This window comes from Danio aesculapii, chromosome 8 (assembly GCF_903798145.1).
Source record: "Danio aesculapii chromosome 8, fDanAes4.1, whole genome shotgun sequence".
NCBI lineage: Eukaryota > Metazoa > Chordata > Actinopteri > Cypriniformes > Danionidae > Danio > Danio aesculapii.
The window spans coordinates 561,218-579,128 of NC_079442.1; the positions used below are offsets into that span (position 1 = coordinate 561,218).

The 17,911-nt window shown below is 36.9% G+C and overlaps 1 protein-coding gene across 1 annotated transcript in view; it reads left to right on the forward strand.

Moving 5' to 3' along the window:
- Positions 1-13,541, forward strand: part of mib2 (MIB E3 ubiquitin protein ligase 2) — a 53,630-nt gene extending 40,089 nt beyond the window's left edge. The window contains exons 7-19 of the mRNA XM_056464553.1: positions 229-336; positions 860-964; positions 1,957-2,119; positions 3,671-3,804; positions 4,286-4,434; positions 6,537-6,693; positions 7,391-7,545; positions 8,651-8,777; positions 11,591-11,815; positions 11,995-12,173; positions 12,279-12,466; positions 12,664-12,729; positions 12,840-13,541. Coding sequence (XP_056320528.1) covers positions 229-336; positions 860-964; positions 1,957-2,119; positions 3,671-3,804; positions 4,286-4,434; positions 6,537-6,693; positions 7,391-7,545; positions 8,651-8,777; positions 11,591-11,815; positions 11,995-12,173; positions 12,279-12,466; positions 12,664-12,729; positions 12,840-13,081 — 1,998 coding nt within the window. The 3' untranslated portion in view covers positions 13,082-13,541. The remainder of the gene's footprint in view (positions 1-228; positions 337-859; positions 965-1,956; positions 2,120-3,670; positions 3,805-4,285; positions 4,435-6,536; positions 6,694-7,390; positions 7,546-8,650; positions 8,778-11,590; positions 11,816-11,994; positions 12,174-12,278; positions 12,467-12,663; positions 12,730-12,839) is intronic.
- The last annotated feature ends 4,370 nt before the right edge of the window (positions 13,542-17,911 follow it).

The window sequence follows — 17,911 nt, forward strand, 5'->3', positions numbered from 1 at the left end:
ATGTAGTTATCTGTCCATACATCCATCCATCCATCCATCAATCAATCATCCATCTATGTGGTTTTCTGTCTGTTGTCTGTCTATCTGTGCATCCATCCATCCATCAATGCACCCATCCATTCATCCATCCATTCATACATACATACATTTACAAAGAGTTCTGTTGAGACTTAGTAAAATACAACTTGTTTGGGTGTGTGTGTGCATGTGTGTGTGTGTGTGTTGCAGTACATCTCCAGAATCGGGACAGTGCACAGAATAACAGACCGAGGAGACGTGCGGGTCCAGTACAGCAATAACATCCGCTGGACATTTCACCCTGGTGCTCTGACCAAGGCAAGGAGAACACACACACACACACACACATATTCACACACCGCATATACGTACACATATACTCATATGCATACACAAACACACTTACAGACTCGTATAAACACACACACACACACGCACACACACACTAGTGTTATCTGTCTCAGGTGTGTTTAATTGGAGTTGGAGCTGAACTCTTGTGGACACTCTTGGTCTATTTCTGCTGTGTTCTATGTATATTTAGTCAGGCTTAATCTCTCTCTCTCTCACACACACACACACTGTCCGTATCCTGAAGCTGTGTGTGTGATCAGAAAGAGCTATAAATAGATGTGTGTGTGTGTGTGTGCTCGTCAGTGTGTATGGCAGACGAGAGTGGCAGATTGAGCTGTAGATGGTGATTAGCTTCAGACCACTGATGCTTATCTCTGGATCTGTGTGTGTTTGTGTGTTCATCTGTGTGTGTGTGTGTGTGTGTGTGTGTGTGTGTGTGTGTGTGTGTGTGTGTGTGTGTGCGTGTGTGTGTGTGTGTGTGTGTCTGCAGGTGAACACGTTTGCAGTGGGTGAGTTGGTGAAGGTGCTGGATGACATTGACAGTGTGAAGAGGCTTCAGGTTGGACATGGAGAGTGGACGGACAGCATGGCTCCAGTACGTCCACACACACACACACACACACACACACACACACACACACAAAGAAAACAGTTGCCAAATAATCGTTACAGCAACTGCATTCACCACCAGGAGGCAGCATAATCTCCTCAGTTCATCATTTAGCTTGCACCATCGAAAATAAATAACCCAACAATAGCTCCTCTTCATCAGCAGCTCCTCCCCCTCATTAGCCCCTCCCATTCAGCATTAGACCATCCCCTTCATCATCAGCTCCTTCTCTTCATCTGCCGTTTCTCCCTTTTCACCATAAGCCCCTCCCCTTTGTCATTAGCCCCTCCCCTTCATCATCAGCCCCTCCCCTTCATAATCAGCTCCTCCCCTTCATCATCAGCTGCTACCCTTCATCATCAGCCCCTCCCCTTCATCATCAGCCCCTCCCCTTCATCATCAGCTCCTCCCCTTCATCATCAGCCGCTCCCCTTCATCATCAGCTCTCCCCTTCATCATCAGCCCCTCCCCTTCATCATCAGCCACTCCCCTTCATAATCAGCTCCTCCCCTTCATCATCAGCTGCTACCCTTCATCATCAGCCCCTCCCCTTCATCATCAGCCCCTCCCCTTCATCATCAGCTCCTCCCCTTCATCATCAGCCGCTCCCCTTCATCATCAGCTCTCCCCTTCATCATCAGCTCCTCCCCTTCATCATCAGCTCCTCCCCTTCATCATCAGCCGCTCCCCTTCATCATTAGCTCCCCCTTCATCATCAGCTCCCCCCTTCATCATCAGCTCCCCCCTTCATCATCAGCTCCTCCCCTTCATCATCAGCCGCTCCCCTTCATCATTAGCTCCCCCTTCATCATCAGCTCCCCCCTTCATCATCAGCTCCCCCCTTCATCATCAGCTCCTCCCCTTCACCATTAGCCCCACCCCTCTGGGTATTTTAAGTGCACTTATTATTTTTAGCATTATTCAACGTGAATACACTATTTATACTGTGTGTGCGTGTGTGTGTGTGTGTGTGTTAGGCTCTAGGGCAGGTGGGTAAGGTGTTGAAGGTGTATGCTGACGGTGATCTGCGTGTGGCGTTCGGAGGACAGACGTGGACCTTTAACCCGGCGTGTCTCTCCGCTCAGCCTGGGGAAGTGGACGCAAACCTGATGACGGTGGAGAACGCCAGCGAATCCAGCAGTAAGAACACACACACACACTCATAATCATAATCATAAATCATCAACGTTCATAACCGCTCTCTCATGCTGTCCTGTGTTCGCTGTGCTTCTCTTTCTGTTTTTCTCTCTCCTCATGCTCTGCCGGTGTCGGAGTGTGTGTGTGTGTTTGTGCTGGTTTTGGTGGACAAAGCTGTGTAAATGCACTGATCTATATAGGATGAGTGTTATAATATATAATAGTCTTTGTATAGTCAGTGTACTGTATATGATGACTCTGTTATTGTGGATGATGTGAAGGGGATGACCTGTGGTGGATTATGAGGACATGTCTGCTCTTCTCCTAACTTAAAGGGCTTAAAAATCATTTGTAATATTTTTAATTTAATATTTAAATTGTCCCCTGATGTGCTGTGAGGGTTGGTTTAGGGGTCTGCGAGGGCGAGGGGTGTGTAATAAGCACTTTTACTGTATAAAATACATCATGTCTATGGAAAGTCCTCATAAACCACCAAAACCAACATGTTTTTGTGTTCACTTGGACATTTTGACTCATTCTGCTGCTGTTTCCTGTGTGTGTGTGTGTGAGTGTGAGTGTGTGTGTGTGTGTGTGTGTGTGTGTGAGTGTGTGTGTGTGTGTGTGTGAGTGTGTGTGTGTGTGTGTGTGTGTGTGTGAGTGTGTGTGCGTGTGTGTGTGTGTGTGTTTGGACATTTTGACTCATTCTGCTGCTGTTTCCTGTGTGTGTGTGTGTGTGTGTGTGTGTGAGTGTGCGTGTGCGTGTGTGTGTGTATGTGTGTGTGTGTGTGTGTGTGTGTTTGGACATTTTGACTCATTCTGCTGCTGTTTCCTGTGTGTGTGTGTGTGTGTGTGTGTGTGTGTGTTTGGACATTTTGACTCATCATTTATTGGATTTAAATTCCAACAAAAATACAAATTAAAATAATAAACAAAGCTCAAATATGCAAATAAACAAGAGAGATATTAAAAAAAATACACATCGACATACAAACGTGCCTCCAAAACAAAAGTTTGTTTTGACATAATATATGTGTGTATTATATATTTAGTAAAAACAAAACAATTCAAAATATTTATAGAGAAATATAGATATTTACAATTGTGTGTATGTATGTGTATATATATATAAATATGTGTGTATATATATATATACATTCATTTTCCTTAAGCTTAGTCCCCACAGCTGATGCCCTTCCAGCTGCAACACCCATACACACTCATTCACACACACACACACACACACACACACACACTCATACACTTCGGCCAATCTAGTTCATCAGTTCCCCTATAGCACAAGTGTTTGGACTGTGTGGGAAACCGGAGCACCCGGAGGAAACCCACGCCAACACAGGGAGAACATGCAAACTCCACACAGAAACACCAACTGACCCAGCCAAGACTCGAACCAGCGACCTTCTTGCATGTGTGTGTTTATATATGCATCATAAATGTACTCAGTACACATAAATTATGTTTAAACACACGTTTGATTTGTATGTCTTGATAATTCTGCACGTATCACATTGTTTCTGACTGATTATTCTGTTTCAGGTACAGTGATCTCAGTGCTGGAGAAGCTGTTGTCTCAGTCTACAGAGCAGGATAATCCGGGCCGGCTTGTCATCGAGGCGGCTCACGGTAGCGCTGCTAAAGTTCGTGAGCTGCTGCAGAAACACCCCGACAAAGTGAGTTACCAACCAATCACGCTTCATTCTGTGCTATATTTGTTTGTGTGTGCTCAGCGTAACAGACACAACTTTACATCATTCAATGCTGGACGTCTTGTGGCAATATAAATATATCTGAATATTCCTTTTAATTTTCTTTTCTTTTATAAATATTTCCCAAGTAATGTTTAACAGATTGAGGAAATGTTCACAGCATGTCTGATAATATTTTTTCTTCTGGAGAAAGTCTTATTTGTTTTATTTTGGCTAGAATAAAAGCAGTTCTTAATTGTTTTAAACACCATTATAAGGTCAATATTATTAGCCCCCTTAAGCTATATTATTTTTCTGATAGTCTACAGAACAAACCATCATTATACAATAACTTACCTAATTACCCTAACCTGCCTAGTCATTACCATATTTATAAGGGGGAGGAGCCAGGCAGGGGTTTTGAAGATAACCATATTTGTTTGTGTGTGTGTGTGTGTGTGTTTAGGTGGACATTAAGAACCAGGGAAAGACGGCTCTGCAGGTCGCAGCACATCAGGGTCATGTGGAGGTGGTGAAGGTCCTGCTACAGGCTAACAGTAGCATTGAAGCTAAAGATGAAGACGGCGATGCTGCGCTGCACTACACAGCCTTCGGGTGAGTATTAACACACTATGCAGATGTATAACACTTTTCGGATTTGCGTGTTTCTTCGCAGCATAAATCATCATAGATGGTAAGCTTAGAGCGGAGTGAAAGGGAGAGTACAACAAATTGATTGTTTGCACTCAAAAAAATAGGAAAATCTGCACGATAGTGTTTACAGGACTTTCAGACGATGAAAAAAAAAAATAGTGTTAGAATGATAATGGCTTACACTCGCCGGCCACTTTATTAGGTACACCTGTAGACATGGTCAAGACGATCTGCTGCAGGTCAAAGCGAGCATCAGAATGGGGAAGAAAGGGGATTTAAGAGATGCTGAACGTGGCATGGTTGTTGCTGCCAGACGGACTGCTCTGAGTATTTCAGAAACTGCTGATCTACTGGGATTTTCACGCACAACCATCTCTAGGGTTTACAGAGAATGGTCCGACAAAGAGGAAATATCCAGTGAGCGGCAGTTCTGTGGGCGCAAATGCCTTGATGATGCCAGAGGTCAGAGGAGAATGGCCAGACTGGTTCCAGCTGATAGAAAGGCAACAGTAACTCAAATAAGCACTCGTTACAACCGAGGTCTGCAGAAGAGCATCTCTGAACACACAACACGTCCAACCTTGAGGCGGATGGGCTACAGCAGCAGAAGACCACACCGGGTGCCGCTCCTGTCAGCTAAGAACAGGAAACTGAGGCTACAATTCACACAGGCTCACCAAAACTGGACAATAGAAGATTGGAGAAACGTTGCCTGGTCTGATGAGTCTCCATTTCTGCTGACACATTCAGATGCTCGGGCAGAATTTGGCCTCAACAACATGAAAGCATGGATCCATCCTGCCTTGTATCAGCGGTTCAGGCTGCTGGTGGTGGTGTAATGGTGTGGGGGAGATTTTCTTTGGGTCCATTAGTACCAATTGAGCATGGTGTCAACGCCACAGCCTACCTGAGTATTGTTGCTGACCATGTCCATCCCTTTATGAGCACAGTGTCTCCATCTTCTGATGGCTACTTCCAGCAGGATAACGCACCATGTCATAAAGCACCAATCATCTCAGACTGGTTTCTTGAACATGACAATGAGTTCACTGTACTCAAATGGCCTCCACAGTCACCAGAGCTCAATCCAATAGAGCAAAATCTCTGAGGAATATTTCCAGTAGCTTGTTGAATCTCTGACATGAAGGATTAAGGCAGATCTGAAGGCAAAAGGGGGTCCGACCCGGTACTAGTGAGGTGTACCTAATAAAGTGGCCAGTGAGTGTATAACATCTAGTGTCTGAATAATGCGCAGGTTAGTGTATACTCCATCAGCTGTTTTGGTTTCTGTCAGCTTTGTGTTTTTGACCGTTTATTCTGAGATAACAACCTCCTGGATGTACTTTATCCCTACAATAACATATCATGGAATGTCATGACTGACCAATCAGAATCAAGTATTCCAGACAGCCGTGTAATAACACTGAATAAAGCACATAGTCAGCATCAGAAGGGATTATGCTTGCTTCACGTGACTGTTTTAGAATAGTGAATTGTTGTTTTAAAATGGTAACGTCAGCTTTTTATCGCATCACAGTGTCTAATTAAAGCGTAATCTATTATATAAAGGATTAAATCGCAGCGTCACGTCGGTCTTTCTCAGAAAACACCTCACACTGAGGCTTAATGCCTGTAAACACACTTCTGTACTCAGAGGTTTACTCTCCTTAAGTCTGTTGGCTGATAATAGTATCCTGATTATTTTATCTCTGGTCATGTGATGTGTGTAGATGTGACTGATGGGAACGAGTGTGTCTAAAGATCAGTCTGTAGTTTAGATTAGCTCTAATGTTGTGTGAATATGAAGCGTTTTAGTGTTTAAAATGTGTTTATTTATTATAAAGAAGTGTGTTTTGGTTCTATTAGTGAGTATTTTGATGGTTTATAACGTGTATAAGCAGATGTCATGTGAGAGTGTTTACTGGATTCAGCTCATTTCATTATGAACTCATGTTTTGGGGTTTTGTTTATTATTAAAACACACATTTAAATCTAAAAGGTTACGCCAACGCCATTTTACAATGAGTAAAAATTGTGTGTGTCTCTCTCTCTCTCTCTCTCAGGAATCAGGCAGAGATCGCTCGTCTGCTGCTGAGTAAAGGAGCGAGTGTCAATCTGCTGAATAACTCCATGTGTAGTGCGCTGCACATCGCCGTCAATAAAGGATTCACAGACGTGGTGCGAGTGTTAACGGAGCATTCAGCAGACGTCAACCTGCAGGTCAGACACACACACACACACACACACACACACACACACACACACACACACACACACACACACACACAGATTAAATTTGTTATTAAAGAGCATGTTAGTGTTATGTGGGTCCAAAATGTGACTACACATTGCTTATTACACACACAGGGATGCGCAGCAGTACAAAATATCTTTAAATACGACAAATTAAATGATGAACATCTTAAAATAATTGTTATTGTGGCGGCGCGGGGACTGGGTCAGTGGGTGTTTCTGTGTGGAGTTTGCATGTTCTCCCCGTGTTGGTGTGGGTTTCCTCCGGGTGCTCCGGTTTCCCCCACAGTCCAAACACATGCGCTATAGGGGAACTGATCAACTAAATTGGCCGTAGTGTATGAGTGTGTGTGTGAATGAGTGTGTATTGTGTTTCCCAAAGATGGGTTGCAGCTGGAAGGGCATCCGCTGTGTAAAACATATGCTGGAATAGTTGTCGGTTCATTCCTCTGTGGCGACCCCTGATGAATAATGGTACTAAGCTGTTATAATATATAAGAGCAGTGTGAACGTAGCCTTTGTTTTGCTTGTCTAGAAAATGCTTCTTGATTTCAGAATTTAGAGATATTTGGACTAGAAACGAGATGAATCTCTAGGAAAAGCATTGTTATTCAGTGTGTACATGTGTGTGTGTGTGTGTGTGTGTGTGTGTGTGTGTGTGCAGGACTCATACGGCGACACACCTTTACACGACGCCATCGCTAAAGACTTCAGGAGCATCATTGAGATCCTGACGGTGGTTCCGAACATCGATTTCACTCAGCAGAACAACCGCGGCTTCAACCTGCTGCACCACGCCGCTCTGAAGGGCAACAAACTGTGAGTGTGTGTGTGTGTGTAAATGCATATGTGTGTATGCATATATGTATATGTGTGTATGCTTGTGTGTGTGTTTATGCATATGTGTGTGTCTATAAGTGTGTGTCATATATGTGTGTATGCATTTGTCTATGTGTGTATTTGCATGTGTGTTTACGTGTATACGCACGTGTGTCTATGCATATGTGTGTAAATGCAAATATGTGTGTGTGTGTAATCATGTGTGTGTGTGCGTGTGTATGTGTGTGTGTGTGTGTGTGCATGTATTTGTATATTTGTGTGTGCGCATATGCAAATATATGTGTGTGTGTCTGTGTGTGTATATGCGTGTGTGTGTGTGTGTGTGTGTGTGTGTGTGTGTTGTAATAAAGGCTTCTTGATGTAAGAGTTTTGAGATATTCAGACTAGAATGGAGACAGAAGCTGTCAGTAAGAACATCATGTTGTGCGGTGTGTGTTTTCTCTGTAATGGCATTAGTGTTTCTGGGTAAAGTCAGATGAGAATAGCGTGTGGTCTGGCTGATGAGACAGGATCTGGATTAACCTCAGTCTTTAATTAGAAAACAACACTGCACGTCTAGATCAACAGTACATCGACCTGTCACAGGGCACTTTATTCAGAATATTGTGTGTTATATTACACTGATATGATTTGCATCTGTGGACTGACACACACCTAATGATGACAGGCTTTTCAGTTTTGGGTGATCAGTAATGTGCACCTTTAGTACAGCTGCTGTGAAACATTAAGCATTGTGTAAAGCGCTGTACAACTAAACTTGAATTATCATTTAATATTTATTTTATAATCACAAAATGCCTATTCTCAGAGTTTTTGTCTTGTTTCTAATGTCTCCAAACTCTTCCATCAAGGAGCATTTTCTAGACTAGTAAAACCTATAGTCTTGTTTTCAGAAATAATGAGTCAAAATGAAGAGAGTTTTTCATTAAAACAAGCTAGAAAATGCTTCTTGATTTCAAAACTTTTAGATATTTTAGATATTTCCAGTGTGCTAATCGCTTTGCTCTCCACTCTCTCTGTGTGTGTGTGTGTGTGTGTGTGTGTGTGTGTGTATGTGTGTGTGTGTGTGTGCGCGCTTCTACAGAGCGACAGAGATGATTCTTTCTCGAGCTCGACAGCTGGCGGATGTGAAGAAGGAGGACGGTTTTTCTGCGCTTCATCTGGCTGCGCTCAACAACCATCGTGACGTAGCCGAGATTCTCCTCAAAGAGGTGTGTGGAAATCACTCATAAAACCAACTGAAATTCACCACATATTAATAAATAGTATAGAAAAAAAGAAAACTAACAGGAAGTATTTATTAGTAAAAATTGTATTGAAAAAAAACTAAACGAAAACTAAAAAATTGTATCGAAATAAAAACTAAATGAAAACTAACAAAACCATGCATGAAATGAACTGAAATATACAACAATTTAAAAGATAATATTAAAATATAAGCTAAACGAAAACTAAACCATTCAGGAAAAGAAAAAACTAAACTGAAATTTACAGAAGATATTAATGAAACTGATCTGAAAGCTAAACAAAAACTAACAAAACCATTCGTGAAATAAAACGAAATTTATAGCAAATATAATACAAATTTCAAAGTAAAAACTAAACGAAAACGAACAAAACTATTCACGAAAAACTAAATTGAAGTTTACAACATATTTAACAAAAAGTAACAAAACCATCCATGAAACGAACTGATATTTATGACAAATAATAAAAAAACGCATTACAAATCAAATTTATTATTATTATTATTAATAAACAAAAAATTACAGCAAATTCAAAAATTGTATCAAAGTAAAAACTAAACGAAAATGAACAAAACTATTCCTGAAACAAAAAACTAAACTGAAATTTACAAAAAATATTAATGAAACAAACAAAACGAACTAAACAACTAAACGAAAACTAACAAAATCATTCATGAGATGAACTGAATTTATAGCAAATCCAAAAATAGTTTTAAAGTAAAAGCTAAACGAACAAAACCGTTCATGAAAAGAAACTGAACTGAACTGAAATTTACAACGCATTTATTGAAAAGTAATAAAACCATTCGTGAAATGAACTGAAATTTACCACAAATATAAAAAGAGTAGTGAAATAAAAACTAAACAAAAACGTACAAAATTGTATTGAAAATAGAAGCTAAACGAAAACTAACAAAATCATTCATGTAATTAACTGAAACTTATAGCAAATGTAATAATTATCTCAAAGTAAAAATTAAACGAAAGCGAACAAAACCATTCATGAAACAAAAAACAATCTAAATAAATCGAAATAAAAACAAAATAGTGCATGAAACAAACAAACTGAACTGAAAACTAAACGAAAACGTAACAAAAACGTTCATGAAACAAAGTAAATAAAAACGTAACAAAATCGTTCATGAAACAAACAATCTAAACTGAAAACTAAACGAAAACGTAACAAAATGGTTCGTGAAACAAACTAAACTGAAAAGTAAACGAAAACGTAACAAAATGGTTCGTGAAACAAAATAAACAGAAAAGTAAACGAAAACGTAACAAAATGGTTCATGAAACAAACAAACTAAACTGAAAAGTAAACGAAAACGTAACAAAATCGTTCGTGAAACAAAATAAACTGAAAAGTAAACGAAAACGTAACAAAATCGTTCATGAAACAAACAATCTAAACTGAAAACTAAACGAAAACGTAACAAAATGGTTCGTGAAACAAACTAAACTGAAAAGTAAACGAAAACGTAACAAAATGGTTCGTGAAACAAAATAAACAGAAAAGTAAACGATAACGTAACAAAATCGTTCGTGAAACAAAATAAACTGAAAAGTAAACGAAAACGTAACAAAATCGTTCATGAAACAAACAATCTAAACTGAAAACTAAACGAAAACGTAACAAAATGGTTCGTGAAACAAACTAAACTGAAAAGTAAACGAAAACGTAACAAAATGGTTCGTGAAACAAAATAAACAGAAAAGTAAACGAAAACGTAACAAAATGGTTCATGAAACAAACAAACTAAACTGAAAAGTAAACGAAAACGTAACAAAATCGTTCGTGAAACAAAATAAACTGAAAAGTAAACGAAAACGTAACAAAATGGTTCGTGAAACAAAATAAACTGAAAAGTAAACGAAAACGTAACAAAATTTTTCGTGAAACAAAATAAACTGAAAAGTAAACGAAAACGTAACAAAATCGTTCGTGAAACAAAATAAACTGAAAAGTAAACGAAAACGTAACAAAATGGTTCATGAAACAAACAAACTAAACTGAAAAGTAAACGAAAACGTAACAAAATCGTTCGTGAAACAAAATAAACTGAAAAGTAAACGAAAACGTAACAAAATGGTTCGTGAAACAAAATAAACTGAAAAGTAAACGAAAACGTAACAAAATGGTTCATGAAACAAACAAACTAAACTGAAAAGTAAACGAAAACGTAACAAAATCGTTCGTGAAACAAAATAAACTGAAAAGTAAACGAAAACGTAACAAAATGGTTCATGAAACAAACAAACTAAACTGAAAAGTAAACGAAAACGTAACAAAATCGTTCGTGAAACAAAATAAACTGAAAAGTAAATGAAAACGTAACAAAATGGTTCGTGAAACAAAATAAACTGAAAAGTAAACGAAAACGTAACAAAATGGTTCATGAAACAAACAAACTAAACTGAAAAGTAAACGAAAACGTAACAAAATCGTTCGTGAAACAAAATAAACTGAAAAGTAAACGAAAACGTAACAAAATGGTTCATGAAACAAACAAACTAAACTGAAAAGTAAACGAAAACGTAACAAAATCGTTCGTGAAACAAAATAAACTGAAAACTAAACGAAAACGTAACAAAATGGTTCGTGAAACTAAACTGAAATTTACAGCAAATACTAATTGAAATAAGAACTAAATGAAAATAACCAAAAATGTATAACAAACTATTAAACAGTATTAAACAGTACAATAGTATAAACGGTATGGAAATAAAAACTCATTTAATACGCAAGACTGATCCGATTGGTCTTTGTCCCCCAGGGCCGCTGCGACATCAACATCCGCAACAACCGCAACCAGACGCCGCTGCAGCTAGCCGTCACGCAGGGCCACACGGCGCTCGTAGCGCTGCTAGTGATGGAGGGAGCAGACGTGAACGCAGAGGACGAGGATGGAGACACAGCCATGCACACTTCCCTCAGTAGACAGCAGCTGACCACCGTCATCAGCAGCGCAGAGGGAGACGGAGCCGTGCTGTACGGCAGGGTAAAACACGCTTCATACTCCACAGCAGGCTTTATTTACCCTGAACCATGAGAAGTCTGTATTGTTGCACGACTAATGCACACTACATTTCTCAGTGTGTGTGTGTGTGTGTGTGTGTGTGTGTGTGTGTGAGGGTGATAAATGTAACATGATGTGCATTTGTGTCTCTCCGCGTGCAGTTGTGCAGTTCGGGGCTGATGGGAAACACTGAGCTGAATGTAGGAGCTGCCATCGCATGTTTCCTGGCGCAGGAAGGAGCCGATATCAGCTACGCTAACCATAAAGGCAAGAGCCCACTGGACCTGGTGACGGACAGCAGCGTGCAGACCCTCATCAGGAGCTTTGCAGAGAAACACAGGTCAGGGGGTACCAGGCAGAGTAGGTCCCCTTTAATAATGAAGAATGGACAGATGTGATTTACACCTGGTGTATGTGTGTGTGTGTGTGTGTGTGTGTGTTTCAGGCTTCAGGCCGTGTCGTGTGGCACCGGCAGCAGCAGCAGCAGCAGTCTCAGGCGTGTTCACACCACACCCAACACTATGACCAACCTGGCGGTGCCCAGTGTGACGGGGCCCAGCGAGTGCCTGATCTGCTCGGAGCTCGCTCTGCTGGTGCTCTTCTCACCGTGCCAACACAGCGTCGCATGTGAAGGTCAGCACACACACACACACACACACACATACCTATACACTTATACACACACCTATAAACCTATACACACACACACTCATTTAAACACACACTCACATACCTACACACACACCTATATACACACGCGCGCACAGAAATATTGTCTTTATTATGCTTGTCTAAAAATTGTGTGTGTGTGTGTGTGTGTGTGTGTTCAGAATGTGCTCACAGAATGAAGAAGTGTATCCGCTGCCAGGTCACAATAACAAAGAAAATTCGACAAGGTAAATATAAATGTAGGGTTAGGGTTAGGGTTAGGGTTAGGTCTCGACTGTATCTGTAAACGCTCTTATTTTCTGCATGCACTGTGATGTTGTTTTCTCTGTGACCCCAGATCAGACGGAGGTGGAGTGCAGCCCGAGCTCGGAGAACTCAGAACAGCACCACCTGCTGGAGCAGCTGCAGTCGCGCTACAGACAGATGGAGGAGCGCATCACCTGCCCCATCTGCATAGACAACCATATACGGCTGGTGTTCCAGTGTGGCCACGCCTCCTGCATCGACTGTAGCTCCGCCCTCAAGACCTGCCCCATCTGCAGACAGACCATCCGCGAGAGGATACAGCTCTTCGTCTGATGCTAACGCTAATGCTAACACTCACCGCTAATGCTAACACTCTGAACATCAGCGCTAGCCATGCCGCGCCGTCCTCCGTGAGGCACTGCGGGATGCAGATCAGCTCTGACTGGCTGGCCAATCACTGCGTTGCGTTTTAAATACGGGATATTGTGCTGTTTGATTGACTCTGAGGCTCAGATACACACTACAGAGACTTTCTTACCCAGCATGCACTTGGACGTGAACCAACGCATCCGGCCATATTTTACCCTAAAATATAAAAGAGGAAGGTTGGATTATTAGTGAGGCTTTCATTTGTTCTTTTGAAGAATATTTCCCCAGTGCTGTTTAACGCAGCATGCATATTTTCAACTGTATCTGCTAATATAGTTCTATTTTGATTTTAGTTCGGTCAGGAGTTCACTAAATTATTATTTATTTCATTAATATTCAATATTATCAATATAAATATTCATGAACAAGGACATTTTCACAGTAGTTCCTAATATATTTACATTTAAATTTAGTCAGGAATTACAAAATTATTATTCAAAATCAATAATCAATATTATTAGTCATATTATTAGTAATATTTTCCATTATATTTTTTATTTTTTTATTTTCTATTATGTTTTTCTTTATTTTAGTTTGGTCAGGAATGACAAAATTATTATTAAAAATCAATAATCAATATTATTAGTCATGAGCAGGGATATATTCACTATATTTTTTATTATATTTTTATTTTTTATTATTTATTTCATTAATATTCAATATTATCAATATAAATATTCATGAACAAGGACATTTTGACAGTAGTTCCTAATATATTTAAATTTAATTTTAGTCAGGAATGACAAAATTGTTATTAAAAATCAATAATCAATATTATTAGTCATATTATTAGTAATATTTCCATTATATTTAATTTTTTTATTTTCTATTATGTTTTTTTTTATTTTTAGTTTGGTCAGAAATGACAAAATTATTATTAAAAATCAATAATTAATATTATTAATCATGAGTAATATTTTCACTATATTTTCCATTATATTTTTATTATTTATTTTTAGATTGGTCAGGAATTAACTATTTATTATTTAATATTTTGTTTAATTAATACTCAATATTATCAAATCTAACAGACATTTTGACAGTATTTCCTATTTTAATTTAATTTATTCTTTTATTTTGGTCAGGAATTGACAAAATTATAATTTATTTAAATCAATATTCCAGATTATCAATATTATTGATCATGATCAAGGACATTTTTAAACTATTTTCTGCTTTTATTTTGGTCAGGGATGAACTGAATTATAAATATTCTTTTATCAATATTCAAGATTATCATTATTATTAGCCAGGATCAAAGATATTTTCACAATATTTTCTATGATATTTTTATTTTATTTTGGCAGAAGTTAACTAAATTAAAACAGATTTAATCAATATTCATTATTATCAATATTAATATGCATGAGTAAGGACATTTTCATAGTGTTTCCTGTTTTATTAAAAACAAATTTTGGTCAGGAATTAACGAAATTATCATTTATTTAAATCAATATTATCAATAATATTGATCATGATCGAGGACATTTTTCACCATTCCCATTTTAGATTTATTTTCTACTTTTATTTTGGTCAGGTCATTAACTGATTTATATATATTCTTTAATCAATATACAATATTATCAATATTATCAGCCAGGATCAAGGATATTTTAACAGTATTTCCTACTATATTTGTTTTTTTTTATTTTGTTTTGGAGTTAATTAAATTATATATTTTAATTAATATTCAATACTATCAGTATTAATATTCACAAACAAGGACATTTTCACAGTATTTGCTATTATATTTTATTGAATTTTTTGGTAAGGAATTAAAATTATAATTTATTTAAATCAGTATTCAATATTATCAATATTATTAATCATGATCAAGGTCATTTTTGACTATTTCCCATTTAGTTTTTATTTTTCCCTTTTATTTTGCTCAGGAATTAAATGAATTATAGATATTTATTTGTATAATATTCAATATTATCAATATTAATAAGGACATTTCCACATTGTTTCCTATTTTAATTTCATTTATTATTTTGTTTTGGTCAGTAATTCACTAAATTCTTATTTATTGAAGATATTTTCACAGTATTTCCTATTTTATTATTTTTATTTGGGTCAGGAGTTAACTAAATTACTATTGTGTTTAATTAGTATAAATATTATTAGCCATGATGGAAGATATTTTCACAGTCATTTCTATTTTATTTTTATTTGGGTCAGGAGTTAACTAAATCATTTCTTTTTAAATTAATATTCAATGTTATTAATCATGACGTTTTGGACTGTTTCCCATTTTGTTTTTATTTTGTTTTTCTTAAATTATCTTAATTATTATTTTTTTTAATAAATATTCAATATTATCAATATTAATATTCACAAGTAAGGACATTTTCACAGTATTTCCTGTTTTATTTTTAATTTTTAAATATTATTTAGGTCAGGAATTAAATAAATGATGATAATTAATATTTAATATTCAATACGATCGATGTTATTAGTCATAAGCTTTGACATTTTTCACATTATTTCCTATTATACAGAAAGTCTTTTAGCTCGGCTGGAATTAACAAAATAATAAAGGAAAAATCTAAATGATCAACATCAGCACTTTATGTTCAATTATTATTTGCACTTTAATCTGAACGCTAGTATCTTACAATCAATAACCAGTGAAATATTATGTGCTGTCTTCATGCCAAAGACCAAATCAATGATTTATTAGAAGTTAGCTATTAAACTTATTATGTTTAAAAATCTCCGTTAAACAGCACTTGGGAAATATTACAAACATAATTCAGATTTCACATGAGTAATATAATATCAATGTGAATATTATGTGGTGCAACATATGTTTAGGAATATTTTATTTGATAACATTCTCACCGTCTTCAATGCCTAATAATAACATTTATATTTATTTATGCGTTTATACGAAATATTAATGCATCCGTATCCATTCATCCACTACAACACCGTATTTTTTACAGTAATATAAATCTAACAGCAACGTTTTTACAGTCACACTTTAAAACAATGTTTCACTAATTAATAGATTTATAAACATGAACTAATAATGAACAATCGCATTTATTAATAATCATAATTCATCATTTACTAATGCGTTATTAAAATCTAAATGCTAACAATATTTACATTGACTAACATTAATAAATACTCTAATAAATGTATTGTTCATTGTTTGTTTATGTTAGGAAACACACAAATGCAACAAAAATGATTTTATTACAAGAGTTTTTGTCTTGTTTATGGTGCAAATATCTAAAAACTTTTAAATTAAGAAGCATTTATTAGATGAGCTCAAAAATATTGTTTCATTTTCAGACTTTATGAGGCAAAATGAAGTTGGTTTATCATTAAAACAAGCTAAATAATCTGCCAAAGGGGTGAGCAAAATAATATTATTCGTCCTTTTGATATATTATTATTTTCCTTCCGCCATTGGCACATTATTATTCTTATTTTAATTAAAAACTCACTTAATTTTGACTCATTATGTCTGAAAATGCATCAATATTTTTGTACTTGTCTAATAAATGCTTCTTAATGTAAGAGTTTTGAGACATTTAGACTAAAAACGAGCCAAAAACTCTACATAAGACTTGATTTTGGGGTGAAATATGAGCATATATGGAGATAACACTATAAGCCAGATGTCTGAGGCTCATCCTGATGGTGGCGCTACTATTGTGGGGTGTTGTTGTACAGATGCCTGTACCGTATGCCTGTGCCGTACAACACATATAATAATACCAACAACACAAGCTACAGATATACAGTACACACTGCATGCTGGAGAGCATTTAATCTACGTCATATATTGTGTGTGTCGCAGTTACCATTGTAGTGTTATAAGTGCGGACGAACTGTGCTTTCTACCCATGTGTGAAAATCTGTGTGTGTGTGTGTGTGTGGGAATGCACTGCAAAAACGCTCCTTAGAGTCTCGATTCCAGTGTAAATATCTAAATATTCGTAAGTCAAGATGCATTTATTAGACAGGTGATCAATATTGTGTTGTTTTCAAAAGTAGAGTCAAAATTAAGTGAGTTTTTTAATTAAAATAATCAATAATGTCATATTAAAGGGGTTGTTTTGCTTGTTTTAATGAAAAACTCACTTCATTTTGACTCCTTATTCATGAAAACAACACAATATTCACAGCTTGTCCTGATAATGCTTCTTAAAATAACAGTTTTAAGATATTTGGACTAGAAACTCTTAGGAGAAGCTTTGTTTGCAGTGTGTAAACCTCACAGAATGTGTTTTAATACAGAAATTTTGGTAGCACTTTAGTTGAAGTGTGTGTTTATTAGACTGTTATGACACCTTTATAAACATGACATGACATATGGATGTGATTAAGATCTTATGCATGCTTATAACAACTCTTATTCGCTCAGTTTTGTCATTTTGACATGGTTTGTTATGACAACTTGACATAAATACATCACAACCTGTTTTTGTTCTTGTCATGACAACTTAACATCACCAAGACAACAAATCTACAGCAACAGCACCGTTGAGGTGTTTCTAGACCTCAACTCCAGTGGTACAAGCTGAATTAAATCATTACAATGTCATTAAAATGTCATTAAATATTAATGATGCTGTTATAAAATTATCTGACAGGTTGTCTACACTTTTACTGAGCGATTTTACTGACAAATTCAGTTTGTTCCATTAAAAAAATGACTAGAAAAACATTTGACACACTTATGATGTCCTCATGATAGTCATGTTTATGACAGATTTA